At 41.5% G+C, this 22,394-nt stretch overlaps 1 protein-coding gene across 7 annotated transcripts; it reads left to right on the forward strand.

Moving 5' to 3' along the window:
• Positions 1 to 1,609: 1,609 nt before the first annotated feature.
• Positions 1,610 to 21,857, forward strand: LOC103398558 (serine/threonine-protein kinase BRSK2-like). 7 transcript variants are annotated; one of them, XM_025053640.1, is made up of 13 exons: positions 1,610 to 1,911; positions 2,702 to 2,733; positions 3,868 to 4,032; positions 4,279 to 4,376; positions 5,334 to 5,487; positions 6,685 to 6,744; positions 9,883 to 9,943; positions 11,887 to 12,544; positions 12,978 to 13,026; positions 13,255 to 13,378; positions 13,548 to 13,728; positions 14,450 to 14,542; positions 19,451 to 21,857. In XM_025053640.1, exons 1-13 carry the CDS (start codon positions 1,834 to 1,836, stop codon positions 19,663 to 19,665), a joined length of 1,968 nt encoding a protein of 655 aa, XP_024909408.1. In that variant the 5' UTR covers positions 1,610 to 1,833; the 3' UTR covers positions 19,666 to 21,857. The 7 variants fall into 7 exon arrangements, with proteins under 7 accessions (XP_024909408.1, XP_024909412.1, XP_024909413.1 ...); XM_025053644.1 differs by having other exon boundaries at positions 19,989 to 21,857; XM_025053645.1 differs by having other exon boundaries at positions 12,337 to 12,544.
• Positions 21,858 to 22,394: the final 537 nt, after the last annotated feature.

Here is a 22,394-nt window from a genome sequence, read left to right on the forward strand (position 1 = left end):
GGGGGCCCGGCGCCCCATTTTGCCCCCCGGCAAGCAAACGGCCCCCCCGTACCTGCCACAGCCACGGGTGAAAGACGGTGTCAAGCACTGAAAGTGAGTGTCAGCAGAAACAGCACCAACACGAGGGGACTCTTCAGGGACATAGTCCTCTCCGTGAGGCTGGACTGTTAGACCCTCAGACTCGGACCTCGGCTGCAGCAACACTCTCCGTCAATGGAGAAAAGTGTCTTCTTAATGGGACATGTAAACTACTGCATCCCTGGTCATTATGGATCTGTAGATCCCTGGTCCTGATGAAACCCTATGACATCACAGAATCTGGATTTTCCATCTTTATTAAATGGTACATTTATAACCAAAACTGTATATTTAAATCCACAGGCACTCGGCCCCCTGTTGTATTCCTACAAGTGATGAATCCCATTCCAACCAAAATATCACAATGTTGGAAGAAAAATGGGCTTTGTATCCATGCAACATATGCTGCAAAAAATTGAAAATTAAAAAAACAACCCTGTATTCTACATCTTGGGATTCATAATAATCTAATAATAATCTATTTATATGTGAGCAAAATGAGTTGAATGTGAAAGTATCTCATCTTGCCTACAAGACTACCACATAAATATACATATTTGTGGTATGGACAGCTAAGATTTCCCAGTGTAAACACCATTTCCCAAGTCTAAAATTCATCAATTCATTCAGAAGTGTTAGAATTCAAGATGGAATAAAACGGTGACTATTTACTGCCGACTGCCGGTCTGTGCCAAACACCTGTGATTGGCCGAGGCAACAGTAAAGACCCACCTCTCTGCCCTGACCCCTGGGTCCGGCTTTTTAATGCAGCTTGAGCAGGGTCAAGGCTGGGTCACTGCAGAGGCCTAATGACTTCCTCCTAATAAAGATGTGATGTATGAGTGCTGTGATCGGCCCCTGAGATGACCAGCAGGTAACCCCTGAGTAGATGGGGGCGGGACATGGGGGGACAGAACAAAAGACCAAAGAAAAAAAAACCTTCATATTTGAACTATATATTTACTTCACATTATGTTGATTTTTTTCCAGTCAGAAACAAAGCCTGACCAAACCAAACTGATTACATAAGAGTTTTAGTCAAACTTATATTTTTCAATTTCAGAAGTTGATTGGCAGATGTCGTTTGTAAAAGAAAAAGTTTGAGTTTGAATATAATTTTACTAAAAAAAAAACAGACTCTTAGTAAAAATGAGAACTGAAGATATCCATGTGTGTGTGCAGTATATATTATTTCATGAAATTGGGTCATTATTTGACACTAAGAGTCCATGGTTCTATATCAGGGGTGTCAAACTCAAATTCACAGTGGGTCGGAATAAAACCTAACGGGCAAAACTCAATATTTATTGAAAAATTGACAGCGAACAAAACGAGATATTCAATTTGTAATCAAACACACATCAGTGGTATTTGTTTCTAATGATGTCTCTTTATCTCTGGCCTTTTGAGTTCTTTTTATTGTAAATCTTTGTTTTATAGTCCAACAAAAGAACAACCAAAACTGCATGTGCATCACTAATAAGTGTTAATCCCTCCAGTATATAGTGGTTATATAATGGCGAACCAACTCCAGTACACGTTTGATATGATCTGGTGGGCCAAATATAATTACACCGCGGGCCAGATTTGGACCCGGGCCTGAGTTTGACACGTGTGGATTAGACGATCATAGTCAATAAACAATATAAACAATACATCAAATATGCTGTGCATCTTCTTCTCCAGGGCGCTCTGCCGTTTGATGATGACAACCTGAGGAATCTCCTGGAGAAGGTGAAGCTGGGAGTGTTCCACATGCCGCACTTCATTCCACCAGACTGTCAGAACCTTCTGCGTGGCATGATTGAAGTGGACGCCGGCAAGAGGCTCACTGTAAGATGACGAGCAGGAAACAGACATCACGTACTGACAGGCTTAGCTCGACAGGTTACACTGAGATCGGGTTTAGAAGAAGCGAGGAAGTTCTTCAGGGGGAGTTCAGGTTCTTTTCTTTAGAATTATAGGCACACTTGTATCCTCAGTTAGAATTAAATACAGTAAACGCTCCACTAGGATAAATGTCATATGTAGTATTTTGTGATAATATTTTTTTTCCCAGTCATTGAAAAAATTGTGGGAAATGAGAAAAAAACATCAAATATCCTGAATTTGCATAATTCATCCTGGAAAATGATTTCCCTTCTCAGTTTCTCTTCGTAGTGTGTGTGAATACATTCAGGTCAAAGGTCATGAGTGTGTATTTCTGTTAGTGGCTGATTTTGTACCAAATTGCTTCTCTGTTTCCAGCCGGTGCAGCACCTCTGCTCACCTCAGAGCAGCTCAACACTTTTTAGTCTCCATTTGAGCAGATTAAAAACCACTCTCCGATGTCATTCAGGATTTATCGCTTTGTTTTTCTCCCCCCTCGGTCTGACCTCTGTTGAACACTTAAACATAGAATCTAAAGTTCAACTGTAGGAAAGAAGACTTTCAGCATATTAAAAGGACAGGGGATTAGTGTCAGTGTGTGACAGGACAACTGAAAAAATACTTTTAAAGAACCTGTGATTGTTCAACCTACTACTCTTGTTTTACACAGACAAGGTTTTCAAGGTGTTTGTAATGTATACAATCAATTCAAAGAGTCCTTCATATTTGTCTCTTCTCTGATTTTCCTCCACAGCTAGAGCAGATTCAGAAGCACACGTGGTACCTGTGAGTATCTCCACTTTCTTTTTCTGTTTGTTTGCTCACTTGAATCACAGGGGTGAAAAGAAGCGAAGGTGAATAGAAGCTGGTTGTTGAAATCTCAGATGGAACGTTCTCAGACAAGAAGCATTAGTCCATTAGTCTCTCAGGGTAAGAGATGTAACTGGCATACATTTTAGAGGACAGATCAAACATTAGGGACAGTCCGTCGTTGCTAATGGATCCTCGTCTCTAATGCGCTGACTATTTCTGGCTCTGACAAAAAGCACAATGCTGCTGATTATGCAAAATTAAACTGGGTGGACAGGTTTAAATCCAATCTGTTTCATGTTGCACATGTGTCGCTCACTGACATCTCCTAAGGTTTGTTTATTTCACCTCAAGTCTTAAATTCTGGGTAGATTTTCAACATTTCTGTCAGTATTTGTAGAAGGGAATTTGCAAATGTCGTAGCTGAATTCATTCAGCGCTAATGAAAATACCAGTTAATGGATTCAAGTGGACGAGCAAGGTGACAACGTTGTGCCAAGTATTTCAATAAGAGAGATCAATTTCAGGCTTATTTAACTTTAATGCTTGACACACAGTAGTTTGTCTCCAGTTCTTTGACAGTGTGTTTAATTAGGATTGTTTTGGTTGGTAGTGTTTTTATCAAAAGTCCCTAAAATAAAAAGTTACTAGGTGTGACACTTTTCTCTAACCAGTATCTTGGTGTTTCATTGACTATTAAGTCGGTTAACCTTCAAGTATAAATACATGTAAATATAATGTGATGTAAATTGTAAATACTGTGGAAATGAATCATGCATGTCCGACTAGATTCAATTTATGACCACAGAATTGCCGTGAATTTGAATTTACAGTTTACAGTGCCTTTCCTCGGGCGCAGCTTCATCTTAATTTCTGACGTTTGACGCTCGTGCGCCGGTGCTTTATTGTTATTAATGAAAGGATCGTGTGGATGACAGAGTAGAACTTGAATGTCGCCTGCAGTGAAAAAAGACTTCTTATCTACGAGTCGCCTTATCTATCCTGTCGACCTTTGACCTTCTGATGCTGCTGAAGTGTCCCACAGAAAGATGAAAAGATTTTGTTTTTTGTTTTTTTTGCCAGATAAATCCTTGTCACTTTTTTTTCCAGCGCTGGAAAGAATGAGCCTGAGCCTGAGCAGCCCGTCCCCAGGAAGGTGGCCATCAGGATGCTGGCTGCCACTGAAGAGATCGACCCTGACGTTCTGGAGAGCATGCACTCTCTGGGCTGCTTCAGAGACAAAGACAAACTGACCAAAGATCTGCTTTCGGAGGAGTGAGTGGCGAGAGGGAACATTTAGGAGGGAGGGGGAGGAGTTTAGAAAGGATAAAACCACTTGAGGAAACAAATTAAAGTGAGAAAGAAGAGGAATGAAGGAGGAGACAGTGGAGCAGAGAGATTGTCACTTTGATGAATTCTCCTATTTAAAATGTCTAGTGATGATGGAGCGTCTTATTGTCCCTCTCTCAACCAATGAACACGCAGCTGACAATTAATTCTTGGGTACGCTTCTCTTCCCAGTGACAACCAGGAAAAGATGATCTACTTCCTGCTTCTGGATCGTAAAGAGCGATATCCCAGTCATGAGGACCAGAACCTGCCGCCACGAAACGAGATCGGTAGGTCCAGGTCCAGGTCCAGGTCCAGCAGTGTTCCAGGAGCTGAAACTCTACACACTTTAAATTGTGCATTTTCCCTTAGAAAATACATTTCTAAGGGTTTTTTTGTTTGTTTGTTTTTTTCAACATTTCAAATGCAAAGGACAGGGGAAATGTTCTGCATGCTTTTTCTTCATGAACCACACACACAGACACACACACACACTCTCTCTAGGTCCAGTATATAAAGACGTGGCAGCACATTTAGAGGAGCCTTCATTGAACTGATCCACTCTAAGGCTACATTACAGTGGCTTCTACAAGAGCCACTTGGCAGCAGCTGAAAAACCTCCTCCTCCTCCTCGTCCTCCTCCTCGTCCTCCTCCTCCTCCCCCTCCTGGTGATACAGCGTTGAAGTGGTTGAGAAGCTGCAGCCAATATAAAGGTGTTCTGTCCTTGGAGTGAATTGAGGACAGTCTGACGTCACAGATGAAGGGGCAGAGAAACAAACGTTCCAAAAGTTCCCAACTCTGTATCAAACCGTAAAAGTACGTTGTTGTGGTTCACTTTCCAAATGCTAAGCTAACAGCACGATTCCTGATGAAGTATGTTACACTTTTTTCCATTTGTTAAATTATTTACATGTACATTTTAATTAGAGTCAATAAAGAACAGGATCTGGCTTCAAATTACTGGTTCAAATTCCCACACTAGCAAGACTTTGGTGTGTTTAGGTTCACTAAAAAGCTACAGCCCACTGATACAGCCCACTGATACAGCCCACTGATGCTGCGTGGTCCGCTGTTAAACACTGGAGTGTTTCATTGATCGGTTAAATGTGCGAGTAAATTTTCCCAGAGGTGATTAAAAGAGTGCTAAAGAAAATGACACGTGAGCAGCCGGAAATGTAGAGCTCAGTTTTACTAATGTATTCCTTCTTTGACCTATAATTCCTGACCTTACTCTGTCCCTGCTCAGCAGATCCGCCCAGGAAGCGCGTGGACTCACCCATGCTGAGTCGTCACGGCAAACGGAGACCGGAGAGGAAGTCCATGGAGGTGCTGAGTGTCACAGAGGGCGGGTCTCCTGTGCCGGTACGGCGGGCCATAGACATGGCCACACATGGACAGAGGTGAGAGGTGCCAGTCAGCACATGTGTTCTGGAGCATGGTCCAGACATGCCTGGCACACAGAGGTCAGCCTTCTGGTACTAGTGTTGACTGTTGTTGTGAGTTCAAATAGACAATGTATTTAACTGCAGCTGATAAAAGTCCTGGGGAGGAGTTATAGTTCGGCAGCGCTTCATCAAAGTTGGATCAGTTCCTTCTGTGCAGATTTATGTCACACACACATCGTCTGCTCGCCCTCTGTACATCCCTCCTTTACTTATCTACACTTCAATTTGTCCTGGGCTGTAAATCCTCCCCAACTGCACGGAGCTGCACTCAAATACATGATGCATCGTTCTCATTGTGAACCCTGTAACAGAACCAGGAAAAGACAACAGTAAAAATTGGTCCAGATTGTCTTCTGCTCCGTAGTCTCAGTGGTGTTGCCAGGTTGTAAAACAGTTGCTAAACTGCATGAACCAGCCTCTGGGGTTTGTGCGTTGTATGAGTGAAGTAAGCATGGAGCATGCAGTCGACCAGGACGTGGAGCTCCTCAGGTAAAAGTCAGGCTACAATGAATGCTTCTGCATCACATCAGCAACAGGAAACTGGTCACTGGTCACTTTTTTAATGCACTTTTTAAAGGTAGAGTTTTTTCAGATTTAGTGCTGGTAACCTCAGAGCATGCAGCTCCAACTCTGTCAACCTCCTGAAGGGGGTGCTAAAAATCCAGGTGCATGAGATGCTCTGGTCGTGTGACGTGCAGAGGTTCAAAGGTCGTCAAGGCAACAGCAGCAAAAGCATTAGTTAAACAACATACCATTAATAATATCACTGGTCAGAAAGGTTTGTCTCTCAGCTCCATCTTAACCTGTTACTTTTTTCTTTTCACACCAATTCAAATGTCCTTTTTAAATTATGTATTTTTAATTAGTACCAGATCAAATGTTGCTGCGACTTGAGCATGATGCAGTTTTGTGTTTCTCGAATTTCGTTTCTTCTAATTTCCACTTTAATCCTTGCATGTGTTCGGTTTTAGTTTTGTTTTTTGTTTGGAGGCGACTGTTTTTTTGTACTACAGTGCTACATATGTGTGAAACTCAGTGATTTCTGTTTTGTTGGTTTTATTTGTGTTTGCTGCATGCTCTGTATCAGAGTTTTCCCCCTTATGTGACTGCACTTCTTTCTGTCTCCTGATTTTCTGTCTGCCCCCTTTTTAGCAAATCTGTTTTCAGTAAAAGCTTGGATATCACAAACACTAACTGCAGCAAGGAAGAAAGGTATTGGTTTTGCTTTAATTCTGTTTAATTCCTTGGTTTGAATGTACAGTCACGTCCTTTAGTTTTTGAACACTATTTGCTTTTTGCTACATTTTCTCACTTGTCTTTGTCTTTAAGTCGTGCATGTTGTTTCCAATTATTTACCAGCTTTGTTAGAAATAGCTCTGTTTCATAAAGAAGGCATTAATGTCAGAGAACATAAACACTAAGCCTCACTAATTAGACGATCTGTCCAGGAGTCTTCCCTTCTTTTACACACTTTTCATGCTAAATATGAACTAATCTTGATAATAAAAGGTGAGACAGAAATATAAATATAATTTTAAAAATAAAAAAACAAGTACATTTTATTGTATAGCATTTGTCTTAATGGTCTTCACTGTTTTAATTTCATAATTAAGGATATCCTCCTAAAAACCCATATAACATAACACATGGATGAGTATATCTACAGTTAGAATATAATTTAAGATTAAATTAATGATACAAAATAAGGCAGAATGAGTTTAAGGGTTAAGGAAGTGGACTTGACTCTGGAAGGTTTTCGGCTTTGAGTCCGTTGGTGATGGGTTAAAAGCAGAGGTCACGTTTCGTTTTGTTCAGTAGTGTGCTGTGTTGAAAACCAAATTAGATCCCAGACAAGTGTTCTGGCAACAGTGGGGAGAAAAAAAACCTTGGCGTTGTTGTCCGCCTCAGCTAGTAGAAGTGCTCCTTTGTTAGGAAATATATGGCTTGACTTTTCTGTTGAAGACTTTTCTGACTTTTCTGTTGAAGACATGTAGATCTGTCTGATCTCCACAACAGTGATGGAGGTGGAATAAGCAGCAGTGGTTTATAAGCCATAGTTGGTTATTATAGGGTTAGGGATTTTCACGCACAGGTTTTTTACGATCACCGAAAGAACCAAGACACAGCAGGTCATTCACTGAAACAACAACTAATGGCATCAGTTTGTCACTATAGATGGAGACATGTAGAAAATGATCCAGAGTTCTGTCACACAGCTCCCTCTGAAGTCACTCTCTCAGCCCTGCAGGGAGTGACTCCTCTCAGGTCAATGATTCTGTTTCCTCCTTCCCTTTGACCCAGTTTCACTCTTCAGTGGAGCTGAAGCTCTGTGCGTATTTGCATTTGTGTGTATATTTTCCCGCAATCTGTGAAATCTCCGACCTTCCTGTGTGGCACACTGTGTTGCTGGATGTGTGGTCGGAATGAAAATTAGCATAAGTTAATTAGCTGATGGAGCACAACAAAGGTTCCTACTCCTCCTCCTCCTCCTCCCACTAGTACAGCTTTATCTCTCATATCATCACTGTAAGATCCATAATGTAAAGCAGGCAGTGTTTTCTCCATAAGGCATCACTAATGTGGTTAATTATAGATTTCAGTGAAGAGTCCACCAGCCTCCTGCCTGTGGAACGTTAATGACGTCTTCAGTGTCTGACTGACAGGAAAACCTGTTTTGTCACCCAGGATATCTTATCATCATCATCAGTGATGAGGGACACTGTGGGTTTTCACCTGAAACATAAGGCGTTTGATAAATATCTAGGTATTTACAGAGCAGCTCATTAAACCGCCCTTAATGACATGCTGACAACTTTGGAGAGAAATGGTTATCAGTGGGTTTCTGACAAGATGGGTTAACCTTAATGACTTATCTGTACGTCTGTATGACGTTGATAGTGGTGACCGAAAAGATCACTACAGTTCTGTATTTGGGTCAACATCCAATAAAAGGCCACCTGTAGTAGTAACAGGAAGAAATCAATACCAGCTGTGAGAGTTACTGTGGATACACAAGTGATGCAATACCTGTGTATGTATGTCTTTCAAACCAAAGAGCAGTGAAGATATTTCTCTCATTCATTCATTTTTTCCCCCTCAAAAACCCATGTGTACATCCAAATGCAGGACTGCATTTTTGACATTTACAACAGTACTCCCTGAGCACACATGGATCAAGCTAAACAAACAGAATCTCTCTCTCTCTCTCTCTCTCTCGAGCTGTCAGTGTTTCTTCTGTCATCTGAATCTGCAGTAAAACATGGAGTAACAGTTTTGTTTAGTTTGTTTGGTTTATTTTTGATAAAAATGAGCAGAAGCTCTTGTGCATCATACAGTTCAGCTGTGACTGATGGACATGGAGAGGACAAAGCGACAGGCACTCAACATGAAAACCACTGTTGATCAAACACACAGCTCCACTGGCTGAAATCAACATGGAATTTCACGTTTTAACACAGAACAGCAGCAGTGGTGGCGCCAGCCCAGCTAATTCATTGTCAAATAAATAAATGTTAGTGCTGTGGTGGTAGGACTGTAGTTACCAGTTCAGTTAGACGTCTGTATCGTGTCGATGTAACTGTGACATCACAGCGCTCAGTAATCAACCATAACTGATAAAGAGAGGGGAAAAAAACTGTAGACATGACATGTTTGTTGTATGACTTTTTGTTTGTTTTTTTTTAGAAATTGAGACGATGAAAGAATAAATCCTCAACTAAAAATCATAAATAAATCAAATTGATCATTTCATTTCTGCAGAGAAAAGTGTAAAAATGTGGGAAAGTTTTGGAAGAACACAAGCGCCGTTTAGACTAAATGTCATTTTGTGTGGGAACTAATATTAGTGTGTACATTAGCTGTAAGAGTGTGAGTGTGTGTGTGTGTGTGTGCTGTCAAGTTTAGTATGATTTAGTGTTTTTATTTTATTCACTTCCAACTAAACAAAATTGAATTGGCCACGGATAATTAATTCCGGAAGCCTCCGAGACATGAGGCCTGTCGAGTGTTTCTGTTTAGGGTGTGTGTGTTTCTGTGTGCAGGTGTTTGGCAAAACAGAAAATTGTAAGAAAACAGAAGTTAATGGCATGGACGTGTAACCTAAAATCGAAAAAACTTGAGTGTTGAAAAAACACAGAAGTGCTAATTAATTTTGCAGCTGTGATGTGCGTCGGCACGCCTGTTCCCGCCGCTGCTGTTGGTGTCAGCGGGATGGTGTTGTGTGTCTTTGCAGGGTTTTGTGTGTGTGTGTGTTTGTGTACCATGTACTCATAGTGAGTGTACTGTAGTCCTGCACTGTTCCTGTGTATTCAAGGCTCCTGGATATTGATCTGTGTGTGTGTTTGTGTGTAGATCGCGATCGATCAGCGGAGCATCCTCAGGTCTGTCCACCAGTCCTCTCAGCAGTCCCAGGGTAAGTGTTTGTTTCTGATTGGTTCCCTCCCCCCACACTTCACTGGCTCTGCTGCTATGCTGTCACGCCCACACCTCAGAGATCCTTCACTCCAGCCCATCATCTGCAGACACTACTGTACACGCACACAACTGTGAAGTTCATTAAGAGCTGCTGAGGTCTACAGTCCAGGTGCAGGTGGAGCCAGCGGTGCTCAGTCGATTGGTTTAGTTTACAATTACCATTGTTTGAGCACCAACAGACCTGGAGGAGGAGCGTGAGAAGACAGAGACACAGTGATAATTATAATACCATCAGTATTTCTGATGCAAAGCCCCTATTACTGAACCATTACTTATAAATCATAACCCAGCATGCAGGTTCTCAGGAAGTTTTACATCCGCAAATTTGGTAGCTGTGTATATAAGGTCAAGGCATTGATTTGGGGAATATCTAGTGAATTAATTTAAACATGTAAAAAAAAAATTAGCATGTAATATTTAGTGTGTTCTTTATAGTATCCTCTCATATGCTAGATGTGACACATCATATGCAGGTTCACATGACACATAAGTATTTTGCAGGTCGACACAATTGAAATTGTACATGCCTTCCTTTCAATATTGTGTGATTTAAACTTTTTTTTCACAGAAATATTTAGCCTTGAACCTTTATGGGGTCTAACCATACATTAGGACACAGTAAAAACTGTACCTCACTTTGTAATGTATAGAGGTCATAACAGATCCTAGACTACATTTGGGCTCAGTCAGTGCTGCCTGCTTTTATTTATACAGATGTGTCATAATTCTAATTAGTCTCTGTCTTTTCTATGTAAGTGATTTGACATTATGAAGATGAACTACCACCTGCCATTCCATCATCAAGGTCATTGTTCGACCTCAGCTGTAGACACTGTTCACTCAGGCTAGGCTAAACGTCACAAGGCTTTCTAGATGAAGTGGGCCTGGGACTATCAGAGGCCAAACACTGAACCCTAGATGAAGTCCGGTGATTTAATGTCACACAGGACAGGTTCGGGCACAGCAGCAGGTTAGCTGAAGAAGCAATACATCACTGTGTGAGAAAATGCTGCAGCTGCAGCTGCAGAGGAAAAATACAGAGATTGACTGAACCAAATCAACTTCCTCTTTGAGGAAAATGGTGCATTTTTAAAGCGTATCCGCAGCGGATTGGTTTCCACAGGAGGACACGTTAAGATTTGAATGTATGATTTCTGTTTCTTTGCTCATGTTTCCAGAAATGTGTTTTCTGTGAACAGTCTGACACGGGTGGCTGTTTCACTGTTTTATCTGCTCATTCATTCACGTCCATACAGCATTGTGCACCAGCACTGTGCATGCACTCTGCAGGGCAAAGCTAAATTTGTTAGCTTTTTAGCTGTTTCACTCACTGGTTTATTAGGGATGCACCGACGTGTCAGCCAGTGTCATGTTGTGTCAAATGAAGTCTTTGCCTAAAGGGAATGTAAAGTTAATGATGCTGAATGCATTGTATCATTGTCCTGTAATTAAGAGCTGAGCTGCATCTGGCTCAGTACGCTGAACACTAGAGAAGGGTCAGGTGACGGAGGATTCACACAAAAATACTTTTTACAATAACTTATTTTTAAATCTTGACCTAAGAAGGGTGACGAATGTGTCCGAATAATTTTAGTCTCGGTGCATCCCTACTGTAAATTGTGTCATCGGTGTTCCACTGCTGCCTCCTGATTGGCTGATCACTGAGCTAATCGCATGTTCTGTTTTCTTTCTTTCTTGCACTCTCACCACTTCCTGCCTGCTCCACCCCTCAACCCATCTGCCACGCTCCTTCTTTTTGTTTTTCCTGCTGTGTTTTTGTGGGAATGACCCTTTATTGGGTGCTGGTGTACCACTGGCTGTGGCCTGGCTTTGTATTTGAATTTCCCTGTCATCCTGTATTGGGTGCATGAACAATCGCAGCCCACTCGGCGGTTTTTCATCCCACCTCAGTCCCCTGATCTATGTCAGTCCCCCAACTGCAGCCCCTCCCGCTCCCCTGAGGTTCGCCTTAATGGGGTGGGGCCTCGTACGCCCAATTCCTACCAGCCTAAGATGGGCTCCCCCCTCATGCACCCACGCACACAGACTCTTCCTGCCAAGCCCAAAGTGTCAGACAAGCCCCTGCAAACAACCAGATCAAACCCCCTTCCAAACTCAGCTCAGACGCCCACCACCCCCAAATCTGAGCCCTCCACCCCCATACAACCCCTTGCTCCCTGTATCCCCAACAGCCCACGGGTGAGGCGCCACCCACCCCTGACCGTTGCCCCGAAACTCTCTATTCCTCTCTCCCCCGTCCCACCTATGTCCCCCCTCCGCCGTCACCGCCTCCACCCTGACCACAACGGCAAATCTGTCCCCACAACACAGGTGACCCCTCACCCCTCCCCAAGAGGAAGCCCACTCCCCACCCCCAAAGGCACCCCGGTACACACGCCCAAAGACAGCCCGGCCGGAACTCCCAGCCCGACGCCCCCACCGAGCCCTTCTATTGGTGGGATGCCCTGGAGGACACGTCTCAACTCCATCAAGAACAGCTTTCTGGGCTCGCCACGCTTTCACCGTAGGAAAATGCAAGGTACGGGTGTGCTGGAGAAGAGAGGGAGTCACGGGAGATCTGGTCTGAGATCTGTCAATACCAGACAAAAGCTTTTCGTTTTCAGGTCATAGAATATGTCAACCTCCACGGAGAAAAACTACTACAGATATTTCACAGTTCAGTGATTTATAGTTTGTAATACTCACCAATATACAGTAAGAATAAAAGGATGAAATATCTGTATTTATGAGCCAAGTCTCTTGGCCATACTACAGATCAGTATTACTATTTTATAGAGGCTTTGTTGACTATTAAAATGTATATATTATTATATATGTATTTAGAGTATATATATAAATCTGCATTCAGGTGTAGGAAAAGCACCGTGTACGTATTGCACGTACGGCGAGTGGCTCGTCATTGATTAATAGAATGACATGATGTAACGTTGTGACCTCTGACCTGTGTACAGTGCCCACCCAGGAGGACATGTCCAGTCTCACTCCAGACTCCTCTCCAGAGTGAGTAACATAATTCCCTACAGGGAGGTCAGGGAAATGTCACATGTCTGTGAAATGTTGTACTGTTTGTTAAAGACAGGACTGTGATTCACATGTCGTACACAGTACACAGTACACAGTACACAGTACACAGTACACAACCACTGCAGTCACATTTTGAAAAAGTTCATGATGCAGTTTTACTGAGGTTCTCTCCACTGTCTGCTGTGTCCCTGCTCCTCTTCGCAGACTGGCTAAGAAGTCGTGGTTTGGAAACTTCATCAACCTGGAGAAAGAAGAGCAGATCTTCATCGTGATCAAAGACAAACCACTCAGCTCCATCAAGGCTGACATCGTCCACGCCTTTCTCTCAGTGAGTAGTTTCTCCCCCACTGACCACACACTACAGCTACAGCTCTGTCTGTGGCCCTGAAGAGGACTGAGAGATGAAATGATGACTGTTTATGTGCAAGTGGATGCTGAAGTAGAATTTGTTCATCCACCTGGATCATCCACCTGCTCACAGACCCCGTCTCTTTCAGATCCCTAGTCTTAGCCACAGCGTCATCTCCCAGACCAGTTTCCGGGCGGAGTACAAGTCCACGGCCGGTCCGACGGTTTTCCAAAAGCCTGTGAAGTTCCAGGTGGACATCACCTACACCGAGAGCTCCAGCGCCACCAAGGAGAACGGCATCTACTCAGTGACCTTCACCCTGCTCTCAGGTTAGCATGGGAGATTTCCTCAGCATGTCTCATATAGATGTATTTTCCAAACTTTTAATTTCTGCCACTTTGGTGTGACCAGGATTATTTGTTACAGTTTGGCTTTGATACTACTTTGATACTATTGGGTAAATATTACTGGCAATATCAAGGGTGTTTGATTATGATGTTAAATGTGCTGCTTGTGCTGGATCCGTTTTTTTACACAACTGTACATCCAATAAATCCAATATTTGACAGTAATTAGATTTAATTATTTAAATTTGTACATTTCAAAAATATTGAGCAAAATATTATACGGCTCAAATGTGAAATATCTCAAGCATCTTATCCAGAATATTGTGCAGTAAATCATAACTTACATCTACCTATAGGACTGTAACACTCACAATACAATATAGTCATGATTTATGGTTCACAATATGATTTTATCACAATGTTTTTGAAAAAAAATCTCCAGACAAGTGATGACCAAACCATTCATATGACCATTACCAACTGAAATGGTCAGACAGTGGGTCTGTGGAAGAAGTTCTCCCCACCTTCTGTACTAGAGTGTGTAGTCTGCTGGTCCTGACCTCCTGAGGCTAACGTTCCTTACACCCTGATGCGCGATTCATTTTTGCCACACATTTGTATCGACTTTTATCCGATTCACGATGCATGGTTACCTCCCCATCTGTACCTACCTCCCTGTAAAGAGCCGCTCCCTCTTCCTCAGGGCCCAGCCGTCGTTTCAAGCGTGTGGTGGAGACCATCCAGGCTCAGCTGCTCAGCACCAATGACCAGCCCGGCGTCCAGCCGCAGATCTCTGGTAAGTGCTTCCCCTCCTCCATCCTTGACTACGCCTAAGCCCCTACCCCCGCCCTCTCACGGCCTCCACATTCTCACAGCCTCCTTCACCCCCCCAACCCCCTCCCTCACACGCTGCACCCCTGGCATCCCTGGCACAACTGTCCGACAGCAGAGCCACGCCCCACCGCACACCTCGGCTCAGAACCACTCGGCTCCCCTCGGCTCAGCACAGCACACTGCTTTTAGCATCTCCACGTGCATGTCCCTGCCACATACCATGGCGTGCACGTACACACAGCTCATGGTGACTTTATCTATTAAGTTGTCTGGCTGATTACTGCCACTCAGGAGCTGTACGTCAAACTGTCATGTAGGCTTGGCAGAGCAGCTTAGTGTCTGAGTCATCAGGAAACACACTGGACGGGTTTTTTTCTCTCAGACTCATAACACAACTTCACTTTTAAGGATTTGAACTTAGGTCAGACAGTTTGCTGTGTCTGAGTGAAGAAGAGCACAAAGATGAAAGGGCTGGAATCCTGTCAGATGATTGGCTGACAAACGGTGTTTTTGTTGACATTAGAATCACCGGGCTGCCTATAGAGAAAGAGACAGATGGACGGGTTTGGAAGAATGTAAGAAAAGAGAGCGATTGTGTTCCACAGCGGTGTTCTAGTGTTTGTTTCTGTTGTTGTATGTGGTTATTTACGTGATCATGGTCCCCTCTGGTGGTGAGCCTGGGTAACTACAAGTAAAACAAAATCTGCAGGCGTAGTGACAATTTTAGGGGGGAAGAAAAAAAAATTAGACTGAGTCAGGTTAGACTAATGTGGATTTGTATGTTTACAACAAAAGCATTTAACAACAAGGAATTAAAATTGATTTCTTAATAGTAACAGTAATATAACCATATCCAAGAAAAACTTGTATGTAACTAATTTGACCTTTGTGATTGAATAATAATAATTATTATTATTAAAATTATATTATTATTAACTATACCAGAAAAACTAAATATTATCTTTTATATATATATATATAAGAATTTAGTTTGGGTTGCTCAGAGATTCCGATAAGTATTCTAAACAATACTGCAATTTTAGTAAAATGGTTATCTATAAAATAGTAAGAAATTCATGAAAAGATGAAATGTGAAATATTTTTATTTATTATATTATATTATTATATTTTTTTTATATAAAACTCTAGTCATACTGCAAAGGTGCAAAAATTGTGATGTCAGACAACTTTTTGACGAATCACAAACCATAGTGCTGAGCTTTAGTCTGCCTCTGTGTAAGAGATTTAGTATGATTATTCACCAATTATTTTCAGCTATGAAAAATCAGTCTCCGTATGAACAGCCAGTGTGTAAGAATCTAAACTTTCAGGTCATTAACCAGTAACAACTGTGTCTGCTCAACCTGAACCTCCACCACCATGAGGATGAGCATGTAACCACCGCCTCGTGTACCTGTGCCCCTCTCAGTTTGTCCCGGTCTAACCTCTGACCTTTCTGCTCCTCTGGCTGCCTCCTCTGCCACCCTGCTTTTTGTCATCCTCAGCTTTACTCCTCACACCACTCCGATGAAATGAAAAACTTGCATGTCGAATGAAATCCCAACCCAGAACCATGCACACACACTGACACTGACAGGGCTTCACTCACACACACACACATACTGTGTGTGTGTGTGTGTGTGTGTGTGTCTTGATGGTTCTGTATGAGATGCGTCATGCACTGAACTGAAACAGCATGTTGTGTCTGTGTATGTGACAGTGACAGTGAGGAAACTCACAGACGCACAACACATGATTGTGTTTTCTGTTGTTTGATCAGGTTGCATTTGACCCAAAGACAGAAAGGAGTGTGTATTTGTGTGTGTATGTGTGCGTGTGTGGGGAACCGGATGATCAGTCAGTCTGGCAGAGTTTCCTTCACTACCTTCAGTACTGCATGATGGAGCTTTACTGATTTAAAGTACCTCGTACTGTCTGTCCCTGTGTCCTGTAAAAATGCAACCGTTGATACTTTGGTTTTTTTTAATTACATGGTTATATTACACATGATTAACTTGAAAAAGTGCAAGATTGTGAGTCAGTTGTATCCTACTTTTTTCAATTATTATTTAAACTATTAATTATTTTAATAAATTATAATTATTTACAAATTACATTGACAAACAACAACTTACTTTCATAATTCACTAATTTTGGTAACATGAGGTCAGACTTCACAGACTGTACTTAAATATGTACAGTAGAATGTGTCCTTTTTTTATAAAATATGTAAACATTTTAAATAAAACTAAAATAATAAAATAAATATAAGTAATAAATATTTGGTAACACAGTTGTTGCAACTGTATCAAAACTCTTGGAGATTTATTTTTTACTCAGACCAAAGGTTTCTCAAAACTACATAGAATCTGCTTCACACCTGTCTGTTTACTGAGTCCATTCTCCAGTAGCTGGATACGTCAGGTCTTAGCGCAGAAATGTAGGAGTGAAGGAAAAACGAAAACTCTGTAAAACAGGCAGTGTATTTGAAGTTGAACTTCAGAGGAGCAGAGTTTGGATGTCAACTCCTGACACTGTCCTCTGCTCTCAGATGGCTCTCAGTGCTCAGCGTCTCTGTCCAGTAAACCCTCCAGGCGTGGTAAGAAGAAGAGGAGAGAGTCAACAACGTGAAAAAAAAAACACTTAAAAAAACTTAAAAAACTGTGGCTTTTTAACTCACACTCACACGGCAACACCACATTGTCACACTAACATGTGTGTGTGGGGGCAGGGAAGGTGACAGGTGTGAGATCATATTCATCTTATCAAGGATAAATAACAACATACAGTAGGTGAAAAAAATGAACACATTGGGACTCGGCTGTTTTTATAGTAAAAAGCTAATAACTATCACTGATTAAGAAGCTGTACAATGACAAACTAATGACCCTCTTGCCTTAGGTTTTTGCCAGTATCATTGGTGCCCTTCAAGTTCTCAAGGTCTCCTCACATCAATAAAATAGAAATATGCAGTATGTCAAGTTTAAAAAAAAGAAAAGAAAAAACTTATATTAGTAAAAAAAAATCATTATTTGCTACAAAGTTCTATTTGGTTCCTGGATCCCTTCCCTCCAGAGGCTCCTGTATTTTGTATTCAAAATCTACAGCACTTGCTGCCCTAAGATTTTAGGCAAAATATCTGTATCTCCCTCTGGTGGTGGATTATATTACAGGACATGCATTTAAATACATCTGTAGATGTATGTAATTTCCTATCCTATAATTAAAAAAAATAACTATAAAAATGGTTTGAAAATTGTAATGCCTTGATACGATGAATGTGTGTTTCTGAAAAATGTGAGTGACACTAATCTGACCTCAGTGGCCCTTTGCATGATGCTTGCTAACCACTGAAACCTAAAACGTATCATCACTTGTATCACACACACACACACACACACACACAAACCTTCCCTACACACACGTGCATATGCTTACCTATCACTGTACTGTGAAACATGAATGATGGTAATAATGACTCTCAGCTGAGTGTGCGCTAATAAAAATCAACTGATCAGTAACGGTGACAGGTCGTGTCACTGCGCCAGGAAACACAGATTGAAAACTAACCCTGCGACTGTGTATTGATGTCTGCTCAGTGCAATGTTGTTGCTGCATGTGTGGATTCACCCATGACTATTTCACCACGGCATCATGTTTGTGTAAACGGATGGATTTTGTTGTGATGGATGTTGATGTGATGGAGAGTCAGGAGGAAGCTTTGAAGGACACTGGTGCATCATAAACAATGAAGAAGTACCTCAAAGATCCTTAGACCTGGGCTGTGAGAAGACTGAAAAAATAATATAGGATCATGAAAACACTCAAGTGGGAAATCAGTATATCTTAACTTAACTTATCACACAAAAATCTTTTAAAATTAACATAAATATTGTAAAAGCCAGCAAAAGTGTCAACTAAAATGAAACAGATTCAATTCTAACCTCAAATCTCAAAATCGCACTGTCAAAATAATATGTTAGTTGTGTTTATTCACTTTATTATTATTTACATTCAAAATTAATAGATCATGTAAAACCCTCAACTATGGCTGTCAATCAATTAAGAAGAGGTATCTGTGGCTTGATTTCGATTATTCATGATTAATCATATACGTCTTTTACCGATGTTTGTTATTGTTTTTCTAGTCCAGCAATTTACAGAAAAACATTTTTTGGTCATATTTAGAAATGTGGATTTGACTTGATCAGTAATGATTAATCCTGATTCATATAAATCATAATATATTGTGATTCTGCAATGTTCTATTGACAGCCCTACAAGAAATGTCAAACTAGTAGCCCAAAAAATTGTCTACAAATGGTATTAATAAGGGTTTACTGAATATATCCCTGAATGTAAATTATTTAGCCTTTACCTGGATTCTGCACAAACAAGAAAACAAGATTTCTATTTTTTAAGGTGTCCTTCAGTTCTCCTGTTGGTTCTCCACCAGGCTGGAGAAAGAGAGATTCTGAAGACCAGGTGTCTTCCCAGGTCAAAAAGGTCAAAACAGTCCAATCTACCTAACTGCTTTGGATAAGACGACCTGGAAGGTCAAAGGTCAACCTGACAATAGATTAAGAAATAATGCCTAAGAGAGACTGTGTTGGCTGATTAGGAGATCTGCCATCTCTCCTCCTGACCTGAATGACACTGACTTCTTCAAGAGCCTTCTCTTCTCCAGCTCTCCTCCTCTCATCCCTCCATCACTTCCTCTTCTCCTCACGTTAAACCTCATTGCTCATCTGTTGTTTGTTTTCTCCCTCTCTCTCTCTGTCTCTTTCTCCCGCTCCTTTCTCTATCTCTCTCTCTCTCTCTCTCTCTCTCTCTCTCTCTCTTGTCTCCTTTTTTCTCCCAATCTGTGTAGGCAGCCCGTTGAGTAACTTCTTTGACGTAATTAAACAGCTTTTTTCAGACGAGAAGAACATCCACTCCCCCGGCGCCCCGTCCACACCTAGCTCCCCCGCCAAGCATGCTCACGGCAGCAAGCCAAGCCAGGCCCCACCCAATGACTCTAAATGCCCCCCCAGCAAAGACAAAACAAAGATGGCTGCCAGCAACAGGACACAGGAACAACCTTAAGGAGCTGTAGCTGTGCATGTGTAGACGACAGCAGTTATCAGGTCATTAACCAGTGACAGAGAGCTGCTAACTCTGCCCTTTAGATAAGAGTGAAGATAAAGAGAAAACAAAATCTACAAATATACTTTTGCCTATAAATTTTGTACTGTATAACAGGAATGGATCTTTCAATTTAAGAGTCGAGCAGTATTTTACAATAAGTAGCAGATAAGTAGCTTTGTGGTCCCTGCCTCCCATCCCCTCTGCTGTGTCCTGGGGGGTCTTTCAGTGGGTGTGTGTCCTCCTCACATGTGTGACGGCTTCACTTGTCTCCCTCCCACCAGGGATCTTCCGTAATAACTATTAAAGCCTCGGCAGCTCCTCGGACTATGGCCAACTTAGGTACCACTCACACGGCCAGACACCGCCTCAGAAGATATGCCCACAGTGGGGGAGAAGACAGGCAGAAGGCCCTCCCTACTCCTTTCACTCCTTCCTCCCTTCTTCTCCAGCCGCATCAGTAGTCGCCCCACCGAACCAAACACAGAGATTCATCTGAAAAGAGTTGTAAAAAACAAAGAAAAAAAAAGCCTTAAGACAGTGAAGTTTGTCAGCCATGTACACGTGCGTCCACTTTTCTCTTTCTCCCACATGTACATAAACTCACACTCACAGTATGAACTGCTCCACACCAACAAACGTGACTTCTGCAGGATGTATTGACTTTAAACAGGAGCAGCAAGCCGTGGGAAGGACGTGGAGACCAGGAAAACAAACCAACGAACAACCAAACAAACGCCGGCTGGATTGTAATTCTGCTGAATTTCTGTGTGACCGACAGGTTGTTGTTTTTTTTAAGCCCTCTTTGATGGTGTTTCTGAAAAAAATGTTCTTAAAGTCCATCGTTTGGCCCTGTGATAAGGAGAGGAGTGATGTTGCAGAAATGAATTATTTTTTTGGGTTGTATAGACTTAATGATGGTGTGTATGTACAAAAGAAAATTGTAGCTATGATGTCTTTTTGTTGCCATATTTGGTCTTTTGTTCCGGCTCAGGTCCAGTCACAGCAGCATAGCAAAGTGTGGAAATCAACCCTGACAGTTGTTTACAAAGAGAGGCACAGCAGGGCTACTGCTCTACTGCTTTTATTTATACTGACATTTTTCTGAGAGGTGTTTTGAATGAAGTCATTCAGATTTATATGTTTTTCAATAGAACATGAGGTGCATTTGTAGATTATAACCTTATTGAGAAAAACACATGATAGGCTATGGCAGCTGAGTGGACACTACTGACCACTGACCACTAAAAATTTGAATGAAAATTATTGACAGTCACAGCAGAGGGACAGTGACAAACCCTTTGGAATAGATATTCTCTTCCTTTTCCTTGAGAGACAAAATGTTCCCCAAAATTCTAACTAATTTGTGAGTCACATGTATATGCTGGTAGCCTGCAGGCCAAATCACTGTTGCTGTAGCCTCTTGCAAGACCTGACACACTATTCATGTGACATTTAGAGTTATGGTTTGGGATACTTTGGGGGGGTTTCATTGACAAGAAGCTGTTCAGTGCTCAGTCTCCAAAAGAGACCAAAAAATTGGCTAAATTCACTGATTGAATTTTTGGTCTTCACAGGCATGAAAAGAAGGTTCTTCAGCAACCTCAAAACATTAGTTCCAGCAGTTCGAGGCCCAACGATTGTAGTATCAATGTATATCTGGTCAGAAAAGGCAACAAAAGTCAGAAGAGTTGCAGTCCTATTTTTCCAGATACATTTCATACTATTGTACTGTAGCCCAAAAGATTCAGCATTGCAAATGGATTATAATGTCCAAAACTAAATACTGTTTAATCTCAGAAAACATGATTGATGGACAATTTCTACATCTTGTTCTGGTGTGACTGGATCTCGTCAATAAAATAGTCTAATTTTGCACTTAGGGAAAATTAACATGAAGTCTGTGTTTTGTTTAACGATTTGTTTGTATTTTTGTTGTTTAAATTATCTGCAGGTTTCAGAAATTGTTGAACTGCTTTATGTATATTTTTGTACTTAATGTATTTTGTCCCTTTTTTCTCCTAATTTATTCTGTTATTTATAAGAAAGATGTAGAGAATGTTTCTCAATGTTCACTTATTTAAGAATATTTTTGTCAATTCTAAGTTATTTGATTACTGAGAAATCTTGAAGTTTGTTCCTTTTCCCCTACTTTTAAAAAGAGAAACACTGTAATATATGTTTGGGAGATGTTTTACTGTCATTTATGAATGTAGACGTAGCCTCTTTGAGAGGAACAAGCCCTTTGTTGATAACTGTCTGCCGCTTCCCCCACCCATGTGTATGAACTCGGATTTCACCAAACACTCTCTCTGTAAATACGCCAAGTTTACTGACAAGCTCATTGGAAAAACAAGGGGATTCCTACTCTTAGCTTTGACCTTGTACGGTTGTTTGCATGTTCAGCATTTGTCTTTTCTTTGCATGTCGTCTTTGGAATTTTTCTCCGTATCCCTTTCTCTTCACAGATGTTTACGTTATATACATGCATTTTTTCTTGTATTTAGTTGCCTTTAGTCCTCCACTCTCTGTTCTCTTGCCCCTTTTCCTGAATCTGGATTACTGTTATCACACAGTAACCGTGCAATGCATCCTCCTCCTCACTCATTCTCACTCAGAGCAGCTGGGTGGGCGCTGGATTATCAGAGACATCAATTAAAGCAATACCTTTCATTGTTCGCTTTCTCTAT

Source organism: Cynoglossus semilaevis, unplaced genomic scaffold, assembly GCF_000523025.1.
Source record: "Cynoglossus semilaevis isolate Cse_v1.0 unplaced genomic scaffold, Cse_v1.0 scaffold1507, whole genome shotgun sequence".
NCBI classification, from domain to species: Eukaryota; Metazoa; Chordata; class Actinopteri; order Pleuronectiformes; family Cynoglossidae; genus Cynoglossus; species Cynoglossus semilaevis.

Excerpts from the sequence above, each read along its gene's own strand:
- LOC103398558 (XM_025053640.1), top strand. The coding sequence starts at position 1,834 with ATGCCGCACTTCATTCCACCAGACTGTCAGAACCTTCTGCGTGGCATG. Across the intron at positions 4,033-4,278 it reads AAAGATCTGCTTTCGGAGGA|TGACAACCAGGAAAAGATGA; the intron begins GTGAGTGGCGAG and ends TTCTCTTCCCAG. Across the intron at positions 5,488-6,684 it reads ATGGCCACACATGGACAGAG|CAAATCTGTTTTCAGTAAAA; the intron begins GTGAGAGGTGCC and ends CCCCCTTTTTAG.